Source organism: Boleophthalmus pectinirostris, unplaced genomic scaffold (assembly GCF_026225935.1).
Source record: "Boleophthalmus pectinirostris isolate CB_2022bp ecotype Guang Dong unplaced genomic scaffold, ASM2622593v1 HiC_scaffold_7, whole genome shotgun sequence".
NCBI lineage: Eukaryota > Metazoa > Chordata > Actinopteri > Gobiiformes > Gobiidae > Boleophthalmus > Boleophthalmus pectinirostris.
Genome location: NW_026571473.1, coordinates 29,331,690 through 29,349,313, shown reverse-complemented (window position 1 = coordinate 29,349,313; position 17,624 = coordinate 29,331,690). Strand labels below are relative to the sequence as shown.

Below are 17,624 nucleotides of genomic sequence, written 5' to 3'. Positions count from 1 at the left end.
TCTAAGATCTTCTGACCTGTAATGTATTAGTCCTATTCACTGCACTTCCTTTTCCATTCATCGTGTGCTGGGAATTAGCCGAGTCATGCTAAAATAAGTCTATAGTTAAATATTGGACAGAGGACATTAAGTTACACATACATAAACAGAGATAGCGTGTTAAGACCTTTGCTTCGAAGCTTCGTGTTCAGAGAAGTTGGTCTTTGTGTTTCAAAGGTAATGATAACTGCAATCAACGTTTAGTAGTGATGTTAAAATAGCGCTATGATCTAAATGATCTCACACAGAAAAACAATGTCACTTGTCATTAGACCAGATTAGTATTTTCATAAAGTTGTTTTTTTGAGATTTAGATTAGGTTTAGATTAGCATTACCTTTTAGACACACTTACTTTCCTAAACACAGAAGCTCGTAGCAAAGATCTTAACACGCTATCTGTGATCATGTATCTGTAATCTGCTGTGATTTCTCTAATATTTGAATATAGATTAATTTTCAGCACAACTCGGCAAATTCCCAGCACGAAAAGGAAGTGCGGTTTCACGGTTACTGAATCAGAACTATCCATGCAGCTCCGTGAGTAGGGCCTATTGTAACATTTTCTTATTTCTTTTTTTATTTATGTGTAAAGGGACAGTACATATTAATGAACATTAAAAATTTAAATATGTAAAGATTATAGCCAACATGGCTAATTTCCATCTTCAGTCCCTCGGCAGGTTGATGTAAAATCACAACAAGCACTAAAGTTCACAACACCAGCACACTCACTGTATACACAACACACTCACTACATACAATTAGTTTCAAACAGTTCTTTTAAAGTTCAAAGTCAAGACTTTAAGAGTTAAACCAAGAGTTAAACCAACAACACCTCAAAATAAAGAAAATTTAAATTGGTTAAACAAGGTGACATATTTTAGAGAAGGTAGATTCACAAATATTATCATAAAAAAACAAAACATTGCTACTAATCCTTCATATATATTATGAATCTAAATGTGTGCATTCCCTTTCAAGGTCTCATGCTTTGTTTGGTCACATAATAGTAACAGAATTCCTGATACTGGCATTTTCTAATCGACTAACTTATTGTAAAAGACATTCGGAAATGATAGCTTTTATTATATGGTAAAAATCACAGCATTATTTTAGTAGATCTTGCTAAAATGACAAAACATCCGCTCTGTTTATCTCTCAGCATGTCCTCTCAGCGTATTTCATATATTACTCAGCACATAGCATGCATTTTGACGCCAGGCAGAAAGTGAGTAAATACTGCGAGACACATGACTGATATGAGCCATGACAAAAGCCTGTTTTTAATTAACATTCCAAAAGCAAATATTAGCATTAGAAAGTTTAATTAACCTTTGTGCCTTTTGTGTGTACGCTGGGAGTGTTTCATGATTCAAGTCATCAATTTGGCGGTAAAACTGCCATAGCTGCCAGAAAATCATCAAACATTAATATTTTTCGAAGTTTTTTTTGTTTGTTTTTGAAGCATATAATTGCTACAGAGGACTATCACGATAACAAAAATTTTAAAACAAATTTTTACCACTGACACTATAAAAAATAAAGCAGGATAATCCCAGTAAACCATTTTTAAAAATAGTATAATTAAAAAGCATGAGCTGCAACAAATAAACAGCAGAAACTTCCCCACTATTGCAATACAAACATGCACGTGATAAACGCTGGTCACAGAATATACTGTTCCAGCTATCATATTACAGTGAACGATAAGTCAATATAGTGCACTGTAAACTGAATTTGTACAACTCCAAGCTTGTATAGCTGTATAAACTTTAATACTTATTGGATTTTAGCAGATCACCTGATGTGTATTTGCAGGTGGGGTGTGACTTAAGGAGATCAACACCCTATATCAAAATTATTATCTTTAGGCAGCTTCTTTTCCTCAGGCAAAACAGGCCAAAAAAGCGATTTAACTGACTCTGAGAAGTCAAAAAGCATAAAAAAAAGTCTTTCAGAGGGATGCAGAACTCTTGAAACTGCAAAGATATTGGGGCGTGGTCACAGAACCATCAGACTTTTTGTTGTCAACAGAGTGGCAAGAAACGTGTTGAGGAAAAAAAAAAGACGCAAATTATCTGCAAGAGATTTGAGAAGAATCAAACACGAAGCTACCAGAAACTGTTTTCCTCCAGCGCCGTCATACTCCAGAACTGCAACCTACGTGGACTGTCTCAAACGCGGAGGACATTGAAATCCTTGCACAATTCAGAATAAACATATATCTTTTTTAACCTGAGATCAATATAAATTTGGTGCTACGCTTGTTGATTCTGCACTGTTTCTGAGTCCTCTGCATTGTTTTTTTTTTTTACTTTACTGTTTTGACGCAATGAGACCATGCCTTTCTCTGATAGGTTAACCCACCTGTCAATCATGTAAATCGGAGAGACAAAATATGGTTCCAGACCCCACATGTTAGAGACCACACAAATATGTATTTTTTCATGGCTGATTGCTTAAAATCCAGAGGAACCGATGGCCAATGATCTCTGCCGATATTTTTGGGCTGATTTAGGTAATTTCCCTCAAATTATCAAATTCAAATTTAGTACAAACTCCTTCTTTTACTACAAACTGTGTACAGTCTAGTGTACCGTATTTTACAGGCTATTAGACGCTCTGGATTATAAGACGCACTCATTAAATGGTCTATTTTCAAACTTTTTTCACAAATAAACCGCAACGGACTTTAAACGAAACACAACAGTTCGATGGGTCAGTCGGACTTTGTTTGGCGCGTTCACGGTGACTCTGGGCTTTGTTCAGTTGTGGCGTATAGGGAGGGTGCTGTCTGGGACCACTGGATTGTCGGCGTGTTCGCAGTGACTCAGGTGTTCAGTTGTGGGTCAGAAAGGCACATTGCACTGGCTTTTTTGGTTCGTTCCTCCGTTCCATTCCTCGTCCGTGTGGAGTGATGAGTGTGGTTGCGGGTGCTTTTCGCTGCATGGTCGCTGTCTGCTCCGTGTGTGTTTGCGAGTGCTGCGGCTGGTGCGGCTTTGTAGTTTGCTGAAGTTGTGTTGGAACACTCGAGTGGATTTGTATATAAGGCGCTCTGGATTACGGGGCGCACAGTCGTTTTTTGATGGAGTTAGAGGCTTAAGAGCGCATCTAATAGCCCGGAAAATACGGTAGTCATAATTTTTGCAGTACCCTCTTTGGACTAAAGTGTTCAAACAAAGCTTCATGCAAACATTTTTCATGCATATTTACGGTACTTATTGGGCCAAAAAAAGTATCAGTGTCTTCTGAAGATTATGGCCGATAGATGATATGTTTAAAAGTGCAAATATCGATAAATTGGCCAAGCGATATATCGATCTACGTCTGCTACAAGTTTTGTCAAAGCATGTTGGTGCTACACGAACTTTAAAACCTAAGTATCTCAAACATTTAGACTGGCAACCTTATCCGACTCACCTGTCCGAGTTATATTGTTGTAGATACCATTTTGAGGAATTCTGACCATGGCGACTTACTACTATAGTATTTTCAACACTATAGATTGTTGTGTGTTGTTATCTGAAACCCAGCAATTCGAAGGACAATGCGTTCAAAGCAAAGGACCCCAACCTCCTTCTTTGAAACAATAGCCCCCAGGAGTTCGAACTTTGACCTCACCTGCGGCGGTTGGACAGGCTCTCCTCCGTCTCATTGGTCAGGACCAGTTGAGTGGACCCGCCCTGGCTCCCCTCGTGCATCACCTCAATCTACAACAAAGAAAACAGAACAAATGGCACGATTAAGTGATATTTTCAAAGTCCGATATTACACAAAATGGACTCTTTTGAGCTTTGAGCCACGTTATAATGCTGTTACTGCCTCAAAAACATACTCGGAATTGTGTTTTGTTTCATTCAAGATGTTTGAATAACACTTTATTATTAGTCTGTCTTCATCTCCAAAGCTTAAAATGCTCTGTTCCACCTTGTGATGTCATGAAGCTGTAGTTTACAAGCTAACAGCAACCTTTTATTGTTAGTTTAGTAGAGACAGGAAATTCCAGGGCTGAAATTATCCATAAAAGTATCCATGGAGTTTAAAAGGGTGAGCACTTCTTTTCTGTTTGAAGACCCACTATCTTGACTCCGTGGAAATGTGGTTTTCACTGCCTATATTATTTTAAAATTGTGACAAAATATTTAGTTCTTAATCTAATTAGATACTACCTGAATATCTACAATAGTCGTTTACCTGAATAATTTTAACATCCCTTGTTTGGATTTGATTTTAGTCCAGATTTTGTCTTGGTTTAGTCCTTCTTTAGTCCTGGAATACGTCCTGGGATTCGTTCTGGGATTCATCCTGCTTTAATCCTGAGTTTTGTCCTGGATTTCCGCCTGCTTTAGTCCTGGGATTCGTCCTGGTTTAGTCCAGGTTTAGTCCTGGATTTAGTCTTGGGTTTAGTCCTGGTTTAGTCCTGGTTTAGTCCTGGGATTTGTTCTACTTTAGTCCTGCTTTAATCCCGAGTTTCATCCTGGGTTTTGTCCTGGGATTCGTCCTGCTTTAGTCCTGTTTTAGTCCTGAGTTTCATCCTGGTTTAGTCCTTGTTCAGTCCTGGGTTTTGTCCTGGTTTAGTCCTGGGGTTTGTCCTGCTTTAGTCCTGGGGTTTCCTGCTTTAGTCCTGGTTTAGTCCTGGGTTTCATTCTGGTGTACTTCTTAAATTCACATTTGTACAGTGACATGTGACGGTTAAACCAGTACGATAATCTAAACATGTCACATATGTCCAAACAATAAAAAAAATGGACATTGGACATGCTTTTTCCCAGTCAGGGATTTTATTGCACTGGGAACCATAGGAACCAAACGTTAAAGGTGCGGAGCTGGGCATTTTTTTCCCCTTATCAGTCATCCGTGGGTTAATATTTAATAAGACTGTGTGGGTTTGCAGTGGATCAGTTTGCTCTAGTGTTTGGATGATGTTTGCCAAGACCAACGTTTGAACTGACGCCAACTGCTACTACTAATACTGCAACTGTTTATTGTATCAATAAAAGATAAAAAAAGAAATAAACTGAATTCATTCATTCATGTAAAAATGAGGGTAGTAATGACATCAGTATTACCTTTTTCAAGAAATTGTACCTAATGTTACTTAAAGAGGAGGTATTATGCAAAATCCTGAGATAAGTCTGAGCAATTAATTGAATTTTGATAATGATTTCGATTTGTGTGTCAAACGATTTCCAAACTCATATAATCGAGTTGAAAGCATTTAAAGCTTAACAAAGTATATTTTGGGATAGGTTTTTTATATAAATAAGTATAGTTATATTACTTTTTAAATATAGGGATTATAGACCAACTGGATATATAATTTATTTTTGATACATTTATGCTTTTCTATGCCTTATTTCATGGTCAAAGTATATTTTATTCATTTTAAGTTTAATACATCGCAAAACTGCTCTAAGGTACATATTTGTATTATATATTTGCTTAAAATTATCAATAACAAAGTGCTTTTTTTGAGAGAGAATTGCTGAATAAATGCATTGTGTTATCGTTTGAATAATTGTGATTTCGATCTTGACCAAAATAATCATAATAATGATTTTTTTCCATAATCGAGCAGCTCTATCCTGGGAGTTTTATGCAGAAATATTACACAGTGGGGCTTTAAATGTAACAGTTGTAACACTGCACTCACATCTCAACTGAGCCTGGCATATACTGAGGACACATTCTATGAAACAGTATATTATAGACTATTTTATGTAATGTTATGTTATATTATATACACTTTTATGTTATTGCAAACTTTCTTAAATTGTAGGATCTGGAACCTAAAGTGAGGAACTTATTCTGCTTTTGGATTAAAGGCAAGGCAAGGCAAGTTTATTTGTATAGCACAATTCGTACACAAAGTAATTCAAAGTGCTTTACAGAATAAGAAATAGATTAAAATCATAATAAAAACAAATCAAAATATAAATAATCATGAAGATTAAAATTAAAAAAGAGAGACATAAATTGGAGAGAAGAGTGCGGAATGAAAACCTTTCAGTTATATATTATATATTAAATACAAAAAAAACAAACAACATATTTAAAGACACTGTCGATGATTTCTACATAAAAAAAAAAACACAAGTCGCTCATTTAAAACTGTTTGTAGTGGTCCAAAGTTATTCCTCACTTATGCATTACAAACATCCTAGTTACTCACCGTGATGAGTTTATAAGCATTTTGCACAACTTCGAGATCAGAGCGGAGTTTTGCTTTCACAGTAACGTTAACAAATAGCATGCTAACCGTGCACTTCCTGATAATCAGACTGTAAAACGCCGTACAGGAAGTACATAGCCTTATTTTGACCATGAGCTCCTTTTACAATATTCTGTATCTGAACTGGGGCAATGCACATTTTGCTCAAATACATGGAAAAAAATTACTGTACAGGAACTTTACGAGTAGTTTCATCATAAATATTTATTATAGCCATAGTACCTATATCCTAAATGTGTAAAGTTTTGATTACTTATCCTGCAATGTGTAAGTCTGTAAGTGACAAAAGCGTCTGTGACCTAAATTATTGTTTTTGTGTGCGTATCGGATTATTTTTTATGTCGCGTTTTTGTCATTATGTCCTAGGCGGCACTATGCACTGTCACTTTAAACAAACACAGAGCGCTTTGGTGGTGTAGTGACTGAGTTGGTTGAGTAAGAGTGGAAACCAGACGCGTTGAAAAGCGAGAGGGCTGCTCTGGCCTTTTGTCACGGGAGAGTGAAATATGAGCCCTCCCTGTCATCCCACTCAACTCACGTAACTGTCTAGAACATAATAGTATCACTGCTCATGTTCAAAGGTAGGCCTAGTAGATTAAGGTGATGCTTCAATATTTTATAAACAGTACCTATCTACGTGTTGAAACTGATATTAACAGTTAAAAAAGTAATGTTAATTATTATTTCCAAACAAAAAACATGATTCTTCTCTCCAATTTCTGGTTTGATCAAGGCAGTTATCCAAAACAGAATGAGCTCCTTACTTTTTGGCTTCCAGATCCTATAAACCAGACATGTCAGACTCGCGATATACAGTAATTATATTTGGCCCGCGAGATCACATCAAATATGTATTAGAGCTGGCCCGTCGACTACAGGCTATACATACATAATTTATTTAAAATGTTGTTATTATTTTTTATATTATTATGCTTGTTCTGGATTCAATGTTTAAGCAAATCTATTATTAAACATTTATTTTAATAAGAAAAGGTTTAAATTTTTCAATGAATATTTAGTTTGGCCCATGACATCCCAGTTTTTAATTATGGCCCTCTGTGAATTTGAGTTTGGCACCCCTGCTATAAACAAAAACCCATTGGAAATAAACCTAAACGTGAGAGGTCTTAAAATTCATGTTAAAATACCGCCTCCTACTGGTTCTAACTCCAAGTATGCAGCATAAAAAGTATCATCAGTATTATTGCAGACTCGTAATGATGTTTATGACTATATATAAAATATTTCCCACTACAACTAACCGTGACACTTTACCTACTGCTGCTACAATAACTTGCACTACTATTACTACAACTGTACTTAAATGTAGGAATTGCATGTAAGTTTATGCATAGGTCCCTGAAGAACGTGTATAAATCTTACCTTGATGCCTCCTTTGGCTTTGCGTATGTTCTTCTTCTTGTTGGGATCATTGTCCACTGGGGGTTTGCCATTATTGGTGTTATCAGACAAACGGCGAGCCAGAGCTGTGATAAAAAATAAAGGAGCGATTATTATTTTACACAAGTTAAAAAAAATACTCCCCTCCCCTCAAAATTAGTTCTATTATTTCACACAGTGTTGTCAAAAACTATAAATTATACAATACATAAAAAAAAAACTATGACCTCTTCACAATAGTGTAATCAATCATGTATCAATCTTAATAATAGTTGCTTTTTAAAATATTTTATATACTTAAAGGGTCCATATGACAGACTTGGAGTTGTGTTTTGTTTCATTCACACATGTTCACTAGAATCACTTGGTTAATTTTAGTCCAGGAGTTGCCAATCTCTACAAAACTAAAAAAGGTAAAAGGTGGCTGGTAACTTTGAAAACTACAAGGTGGAACAGTACGACGGAGTATAAGGGTCAGATAAAAAAAAAAAACATGCTGGCGCTACGAGAATAAAGTCGTAACATTTTGACATTAAAGTCGTAATATTATGAGAATAAAGTGGTAATTTTACAAGAATAAAGTCGTAAACTTACAAGAATAAAGTAGTAATTTTATGAGAATAAAGTCGTAGTCAAAATAAAGTCATAATATTACGAGAATATAGGCTGCTCGGAAAGTATGAATGAGTGGAGAATGGAGAATTTGGAGCATTTTCTAAATCCGCGTATCATTCGTTCATTCAACTGAACAAGGACTGAATCAGGACTAAATCAAGTCTGGAACCAAACCAGAAAGACCAGGATTGAGACCGGGACCAGACCAGGACTGAAAACGGTTTAATCCTAGTTTACTCCTGGTTTAAGTCACGGAAATGGGAAATGGCGTTTACGTGACTTCAAAGTGCGATGCGGGACTATTGCGCCGCATATGGACTGAACCAAGACTGAACCAGGACTAAACCATTTTCAGTTCTTGTCTGATCCCGGTCTCAGTCTTGGTCCCTGACTCAGTCCTTGTCTAAGTTCTGGTCTCAGTCCCGGTCTGGTCTCGGACCTGGTTTAGTCCTGGTTTAGTCCTGGTTTAGTCCTGGTTCAGTCCGGAGGCACAAATAATGAAGAAAATTGTTGTTTGTTTTCTTATTTTTAGTTTTAAATTGAAAAACAAGGTTCTTCTTCTGCCGCATTTTTCACTTTGACTTTGATTTTATTACGACTTCATTCTCGTAATATTATAACATTATTCTCATAATATCACGACTTTATTTTAACTTCGACTTTATTCTCGTAAAATTACAACTTTTTCTGGCTTCGACTTTATTCTCATAATATTACGATTTTAATGTCGAAATGAAAAGACTTTATTCTCGTAGCGCCAGCATTTTTTTTTTTTTATCTGACCCCTACATTCCGTCGTAGAACAGAGCATTTTGAGCTTTGGAAATGTAGACGGACTAATAATAAAATATTACTCAATGAAGTGAAGGAAAACATAACTCAAGATATGTTTTTGATGAGGTAACAACATTCTAACATGGCTTAAACCTCACAAGAGACACAGTTTAAGAATGTACATTTATATATTCTTCATTGTCGTTATGGTTATCTGTACGTACGTTGTTGTCCGCCTGTGCTCCGCGTGTTCCTGAGGGAGGGTCTCTTGGGGGACGACTCTGGTCTGGGGGCCACGGGCTGCACAGGTCGGGTCTGTTTGGCCGACAGTCTCTTCAAACTCACATTCCTCTTTTCAAACATCTCCTGCACGTCCTCCAGGCGCTTCAGAGCCTTCAGCACGCTGGCCTGTAGGGGGCAGCATTGGCATTAAAAAGAGTAGCATACAGATCATAAAGTTTAGCAGTTTTCAAATGTAAAATACAATGTCAATTTACTCACATCAATCTAAAAAAGTAAGAGTTTCATTGTGATTACTGTTAGAACAATAGCAGGATGGAATAAAAGTAAGTGTTTGGGGTAGATTTCATTATCACATCTATGGCAAAATGTCTTTTTTATTGGAATGCAGCACTCTCATTTGATCTAAAGATGGAACGTAATTGAAAATTTTGGATAGTGGTCAATCAGAATATGGCTATTATAAGACTTTTTACAATGTAATCTGAAGAATTATTTTTTCATTGGGAAATCACAAACGATACAATTCTTAAAGAAACAGTATTGCATTTACTTTTGATGCTGCAAACAATCATTATTTTGCTCACTGATAAATCTGTCAGTACATCTTTTCCCTATTTATCAATTAGTAATTAAATGGCCTGTAAAACAGCCCGTAAATGCAATTTTGATACAGGTTATAGAATATACAAAGTCTAAACGTTTTATTCATATAAAACAATACATTTCCATTTTCTTGTATCATTTTAATGACATTTCTGCTCTGCCTGAGTGAGTTATAAAACTTATTTTCCAAGGACATAACAAGTTTTAGAATCTATATATGGTCCAAAAAACTAATAGCTGATTAATAATATACTTGATGAATATTTAATGGATTATACTGAAAAAAAAATCACATAAACTCAGGCTTTTCATTTTGTGTCACACCTTGAGCTCCTCGGACAGCACCATCTCGTTCTGGTTGTGCAGGTTCCTCAGTTCTGTCAGCTGGTTCTTCTGAGCAGAATCCAGAAAGTTCTCGATGTCACTGAGCGCAGACTCGGCTCCCTCCTGAGACTGGCACTTGTCCACCGCCTGAGAGGCCAGCAGGTAGATCCCCGACTCACACCACTGGTTCACCTGCACAACAAACAGCAACTATTAGCTAAGATAAAGGTTTACTTTACTGAGTATTTGACCTATCCTTCAATGCCACTGGGGTAACCTGTCAGGACCAGGAGACCCAGCTCTAGATCTTGAGCTACTCTTGGTCAGAACTACCTTCCCTGGCGGGTTTGGCCTATTGTGCATGTTTTGGGTTGATGGAGGAACCCATAGTGTGCACTGACCTTGTCTATGCCCTGTAATATTTGGAGGGACTTGGTGAGCACTTCTTGCTTCCTCTGGTTCTCGTTGCTGAAGTCGTCACAGATCCTCCTGAGCTCCACACACTTGGGCCTGATGGAGTCCACGGCGTAGTGGTCGCTCTGGATCAGCTGGTCCCCGTGCTGCGCGTGGAGCTGGGCCTTCTCCAGAGACACCTGGGAAAAAGCAGATCAGGGTTAGGGATCTCAATATTGTGTTGAGTACTTGAATAGTACTTAGTATGGTACGGTATCATTTTACATGACGAGCCAAATCTACTCCAACGAACTTGATATGTTTTTAATTACTTATTACTTTATTCACATGTTTTTGTCATAGCTGATGAAGTATTATAACCTACTCTGTTTTGTGGATTATGGATTATCGTACAAAATATTATAATTGGCAACATACATAGGCCTATAGACTGTGTATAACTGTGAATATATAAATACAAACCCAAATTAAATCCTCCACACTTCAATAATGTGTTATTGCCTTGTCAGATAAACTATATACAACACGAGTGCAGTGTATTTCTTTTGTGTGACTGACCTGAGCCTTCTCCTCCAGAGCCTTCAGCTCCTTGAGCAGCTGCTCCACTCGGACCACACAGTCCCCAGTGTCTGGCAGCTCGCCCAGACTCAGCAGCAGACTGTCCAAAGACACCTTCACCTGGAAGAGGACAGGCGGGTTTGAAACAGGACTAATAACAGGAGTATGCCCCTACTCAGTGATAGGAGGGTAAAAAAGGTTGACGACTGAAATGTTTTAGTCTTTTTTTCAATGTTATATTTTTGTAAGATTAAAACTAAAAAAGAGAGTATAAATGTATCAAAAAATCACAAGACCAAAATGTCTTGTCAAAATGTTCACTGGTGCGTGGATAAGTTGAGTGGTACCTCTCTGAAGTCCTGCTCAAAGTGTCGGAGCTGCAGACACTGCTCCAGTTTCAGGTGATGTTTGCACCAAAACTGTTCAAAGGCGTTTTCCGTCTCATCCAACTGAGCCAGCAGTCTGCAACAACCAAACCACAACTCAGTCACACATACTGTATGTGCATCCCTATGAGCAGGTGATAGATTGCCTGCTAAGTCATCACAAGTTATTTGAATACATTTGTTTAACAGTGCACTATATACACAGTAAAATGCATGTTTTTTAAGATATTTGAGAAATAAAAACACATGTGACTGTGAAACATTCCATTTAGAGCAATTACATCACCACTGAGAAAAGTTACACATGTTCATTTAAAAAAAAAGTTGTACCTGAGATCTTTCTTAATATACTTTGGATTTATAACTGTAGTTACTTTCCAATTAAAGCTTTATAAAATTTAATTCCTCCATGACTTTAGGCCCACTATTACCTCTCCACGGTGGTCTGGTTTTCCATCTCGTCCGGGTTGAGTTTGCGGCACTCAGACTTCCCCGCTTGTTCCTTTATACAGCCCAACAGCGTGGTGCCCTGTTTCAGAGCCAGCTTCAGCTCATCCTGGAGAAGAACAAAACAAAAATAATTCATTGTCTAATTCTGATAGTAAATAACCTACATTATGATTAAAAGAGAGCCTGACATTAACACAAGCTAACTGTTTGTAGCTTTCCCTTTTGCCCCTTTTATTCTCACTCACATTCACTTTGATTTCATGTACAATAACATCTGAGTATATCACTAATCTAAGTTATCTCCTCTTCTCTCCTCTTCCTGTACTTTGCATTTAATACAAAATAATAAATACATGTAATTTCAATATTTCAAAATCTACAGCAGGACCAACACATTGTGGTAAAAATGTAATTAAATTCACAAATTAACTTAACATTTTTGTAAAAATATTACAAGATGTATTTATCTGATATAATTTGTGCATTTACATTTTTACTTTCTACTACTACATTTATTACACTGGGATATCTTCGGGAAAAAATGGGCAGTGTATATTGTGATCAGGCATATTAAGAGATTATGAGAATTTCAAATGATTGGCCTGATCTATGAGTGAGGGATGAAAATCTAGCACCTTGCCACAGTAACTAATTAAATATTATATCTTTGCAAGAGGAAAAATTCTGACATCTATGAGTATATAGTGAGTAGCTGAGCACCTTGAGCTGGTTGTGCTTGTCGGTGTGAGACAGCAGCATGTCTTTGGTGCACTGGACGTCGTTGGGCAGCTCCGTCTCTGCCAGATCTGTGCCAAAACTCTGCAGCATCTGTGCCGTGCTTTTCACCGTCACTGCAAAGTTCTCTATGGCCTGAACGTGAACAAAACACAACACAGTGAAATATAACACGGGTGTGAGACCAGATCATCTTTATTAAGACATTGTGAAACAGTTTGTGGAGTGCCGCGTATGGAGCGCAACAGTGATATCCCATCCCAGGGTTAAATAACACATTCATTTGTCCCATAGACTTTCTGAAAAATTGTGTTAACTAATGAATACAAGACCTATGATTGTATTTAAATCCTGTTTCTGAAATGTTATACACAGCTTAGTTGTTAAAGCATTTTCCCAAGTCTTAGACATATTGATAACAACCACATTATTGATATTACCGGTAGTTACCATTCGTCGTATTTGAATTTTACTTTAAGTCTATGGGAAAATTAATGGAAAATTTACTTCCGGAAGTAGGTGGGATTGTTGAGCTTTAAACAGTAGTTGACATAATAATAACAGATATCCCTCTGTTTAGGTCCAGTTCACATTTCAGACTTGCAAAGTTTTGATAAATGTGGTAAATAATAACATACTTAAAAGATGATTATATTACACTTTTACACTCAATATAAAAACATCTTAGTGTCATTTCCTTGTATCAAGCAGGTGATCGCCATTTACATTCACAAACATGCACGATGGTGAGGGAAAACCGTAACTTATAACAAAAAATAACAAAACAAAACAGTTGATTTTGTCTCCTTTAAAAACATTAGCAAGCAGTAACCTAAAAACAATATATTATGTAAAATTGTAATAAAGATCCAACAAATAAAACAGATGAACAACTCAACACAATGTACGTCGGTTGACAATGTAGGGGCAGTTTGGACATAGAATGCTTTCCAGTTTGGTTGGTTCTGGTAAAATTTAATGACAAATAATGTGTGTTTTCCTCACCGTCCTGTGGTGTATCCATTGGCTGTGGCAGTAGTCCAGATGCCCTCCCAGCTCTCGGGTCAGCTGTGCTCTGTCCACGTAGTTGTGCAGGTCCGACACAGAGTTGAGCATTACAATCTGAAAACACAACACAAATGTATTTAATGGGACAAAAGAGCGGAATATATTTGACCCTCTCACTTTAAATACAACATGTCAACAGTAAATAAGCAATAGTAATAATCAGAGCCACCCACAGATCTCTAGACGTGACGTGCCAAATCTGAGCTCATTTGGACCAAAACCAGGAATTCGTAGCGTTTTACAAACACGTAGTCAAAACGGTGGCAAATTTTGGATCCAATATGGCCAACTTTCTGTTCCTGATAGAGCCATGTGCCAATTCAACTTTTAGCTTGTCTTATTGTTCTCCATCACTGTTTCGAAATCCTTTTGCAAACGCTAAACTTTGCTTAACCCCACTCCCGAAGGGTCCACTTCTACGCGTTGAGTCGGGTCACTTTGGGCATTGTCGTGATGATCGTTTTATCAAATTTTTCACTAGTTTGGGGACTTTTCATCGACGTTTAGGCCCCATAAGGAAAAATAATAATAGAGAAGAAGAAACAGGCAAATATAATATAACATATGACTGAAAGGTTTTCATTCCGCACTCTTCTCTCCAATTTTATGTCTCTCTTTTTTAATTTTAATCTTCATGATTATTTATGTTTTGATTTGTTTTTATTATGATTTTAATGTATTTCTTATTCTGTAAAGCACTTTGAATTACTTTGTGTACGAATTGTGCTATACAAATAAACTTGCCTTGCCTTGCAAAGAACAATAGCTGTTACTGGGCCAATAAAAAAAAACAACAAAAAAACACATAAAACTGTATAGCTGTGTGTTGCCCTCATCTTGGGATGCATGCATAATAATCATGTAATTTAAACTGCTTTTTGAATTATTGTAATTAATTGAAAAAGCAGCAAATATATAGGTAATAAAAGGCAATTTTAAACTATTGACTGCAGTTATCAAATAGCAATCAACACAAAGGCAATTAATACAACATGGTTTAGAGTAGACTTTTACAAACACGTTCTTTTTACAAACGTGCTACTGCTTCTTGTAGTGAAGTTTCATATTGAGTTTTCAGAATTTCAAATGAATCTCTGGTTCAGCCGTACCTTCATCTTAAAATCATCTTTGTGCAGTTTGATTCCAATGTCGGCGATGGCTCTTTGGAAAAACCTGGAGGGTCTGAGCACGAGCACCAGCTGCAGGTTTCCTGGGAATGCACCCTGGAGAGAGAAAAAAAAACACATCACATCATGGAAATGTGCTGAACAAAGCATTAAGTCATCAGTATTAAGTTGTGACATGTACTTTGACTAATGTGAAAGTAAGTTTGTTCAGTGCGTATATAGAGGAAACTCACAGCGATTCTGTTGAGAGAGGCCTTGACTGCGCTCCATTTGTCCTTCCGCCGGTCGATGATGATGATGAAGCCGATACTAGCAGCATCCAGACTGAAGAGATAAGAAACAGGATGCATTAGGATTAGGAAGTGGTAGTGCAGTCACATGTACACTCCTATTTAACAAGAACAAATAAAACTGTCCATTAGCTATAATAAAGTACAGAATTATTCAGTGTTTTTAGTTTAGTCACCTGGGTATGCTGGTCAAGTAGGTGACCACATTGAGGAAGTCTTCGTCCGGGACCTCGCTGAAGCCTGAGTACTCTGGGAAGGTGATGATCGGAGCACCATCCTTCCCTCGCCCTCCTGCAACACAACATAATATTACATTAAACTAACATTTCTCAAGACTAAGTTATTAAATGTGCAAAGAGTATGGCATTACAAACATTTGCACATTGATTGGACAACAAAAAGGCATTGTCAATACAAGAAAGCAAAAATATTACATTAACAAAGCATTTATTTGTTTGACCTAGACTTCTTTTTATGGTTTTGTGTTGATTTTATTCTCTTTTACTTTTATTCTCTGGCTTTTAATACCACCTGAGTTGTGTGGTCCTCTGTGTCTTTTATTTTATTTATTTATTTATTGTTTTTTATCAATTTTATATTTAATTTTTTAGTACTACTTTTATGTATTTTATTATTTTTGTTCATTGATTTTATTATTATTATTTTATTTATTTTTCTATTAGTGTCTTTATTAAACATGATTTTTTTTCTTCTTCTTTTTAAAGTTGCATTGCTGTGAAGCACTTTGGAAACTGTTTTGTTTGTAAAATGTGTGACACAAATAAAGTTGGATTAGATTGGTTTTGTGTATTTTTGACACAATTTAATTCAAAGTCACTTGCTTTATTATACTAAGATATAAGTGTATAAGAGTATATACTGTACAGGTATATTGATTGTTTTTTCTCTCTGCTGCACTATTTGATATGGAAACCCTGAGAGGCAGGCAAAACAAATTTTGTAGAAAATTTGGAATTGGAAGAAAGAAAAAAAAAAAAGTAGAATTTTTATTTACTTTTTTGTAGAATTTTTTTTTTTTTTTTTTTTTTTTTTGAGTTGGTGAAAAAAAAACAAAAAACTTAGAAAATAGAGCCCAAATTACTTGCCTCTTTTTTTTCTTCTCTTGCCTCTCAGGGCTTCCGTAATTTGATGCTTTCTCTCCTGAAAATTGTTGTTTACATTCATTTTTGAGACAATCTTAAAACTTTTTTGACAGTGCTCGCTAATGTGTGCATTGTGTTTCCATGGTAACTGCCTCGGGGTCGCCCTGGAGGAGTTGAAGGACATGTCTGGGGTGAAGGAAGTCTGGGAGTCCCTGCTTAGACTGCTGCCCCCGCGACTTGGCCCCGGATAAGCGGAAGAAAATGGTTGATGGATGGTAACTGCTGAATATTCCACTATAGAGATACATGTAGAACACCCTCAGCATGATTTCACTGCCAAGTATCAATACCCAGTGAGTTTTCTGTTGCAAAGATTCACTTACACAAAAGCGTCACAAGATGGCAGCAGAGAACCACACTTGGGTTTGCTTTTTGATCATTTAACTTTCACAGGTGCACATACCAAGGCAGATTTTGTACTTTTGTAGTTGAATTAAAAGCAAAAGTGTAGCGAAGTAGACTGACACAAAGAAACCAAAGCGCAAATACACACTATGCACAATCATCTAATCAGAATTTATTTGATTACACTTGGGATTTAGTCGATAATACCGTCAATCAATTATAATAATGTAAACAAACGTGACAAAGACAAAGAATTCTTCACAAATTGTATTAACTTGACCTCTAGTGACAGCTTTAAACTTGTTACTGTAAAAGTGCTGAGAAACACAAATAGCTGCACAATCAGATTAACCTACACATGTGCCGCAAAGGTTAAAAACTACGAAATGTACTCGGTCATACAAAATACTGCACCACACAGTACAGGAACAGGAGTATTACAAGACTACTGTATTCGCCCCAACCGCAAAGGAATGCAAGGAAATATAAAACCAAGCTTGTAAAACGAATGCACAGTGTGTAACAGTGGATTAGACCTGGTCTGGACCCGGTTCAGGTCTGGTTTTGTTCTGGTTTTGTCGCTTTATGGATAGGCCTGTCACAATAACACATTTTGAAGTTTGATATATATAGACGACAAAAAATAATGTTAAAACAGATGTATCAGACTGACGCATTGAACAAAAAGCAGGATTACGCCAAAAAAAAAAAAAGTATTCTGAATGTACAATATAGTAAATAAATAAATAAATAAATAGCAGAATGTAGTTAGTTAAAGCCGGATCTAGAAAGGCCGTTTCGAGACAGAACGAGTCAGATTTTTTTTTTTTTTCAGTAATGCATGAAACAAAAGAGC

General features: G+C 36.6%; 1 protein-coding gene across 1 annotated transcript in view; it reads right to left on the bottom strand.

Annotated features, from left to right (window-relative positions):
• The window catches only part of mcf2l2 (MCF.2 cell line derived transforming sequence-like 2), a 197,313-nt gene that overhangs the window by 131,729 nt on the left and 47,960 nt on the right, over positions 1-17,624 (bottom strand). Inside the window, exons 3-15 of the mRNA XM_055165252.1 lie at positions 15,437-15,551; positions 15,204-15,294; positions 14,953-15,066; positions 13,781-13,897; positions 12,761-12,910; positions 12,022-12,146; positions 11,552-11,666; positions 11,205-11,324; positions 10,634-10,825; positions 10,233-10,424; positions 9,287-9,470; positions 7,656-7,759; positions 3,662-3,750 (exon numbers count right to left, since the gene is read on the bottom strand). Coding sequence (XP_055021227.1) covers positions 3,662-3,750; positions 7,656-7,759; positions 9,287-9,470; positions 10,233-10,424; positions 10,634-10,825; positions 11,205-11,324; positions 11,552-11,666; positions 12,022-12,146; positions 12,761-12,910; positions 13,781-13,897; positions 14,953-15,066; positions 15,204-15,294; positions 15,437-15,551 — 1,708 coding nt within the window. The remainder of the gene's footprint in view (positions 1-3,661; positions 3,751-7,655; positions 7,760-9,286; positions 9,471-10,232; positions 10,425-10,633; positions 10,826-11,204; positions 11,325-11,551; positions 11,667-12,021; positions 12,147-12,760; positions 12,911-13,780; positions 13,898-14,952; positions 15,067-15,203; positions 15,295-15,436; positions 15,552-17,624) is intronic.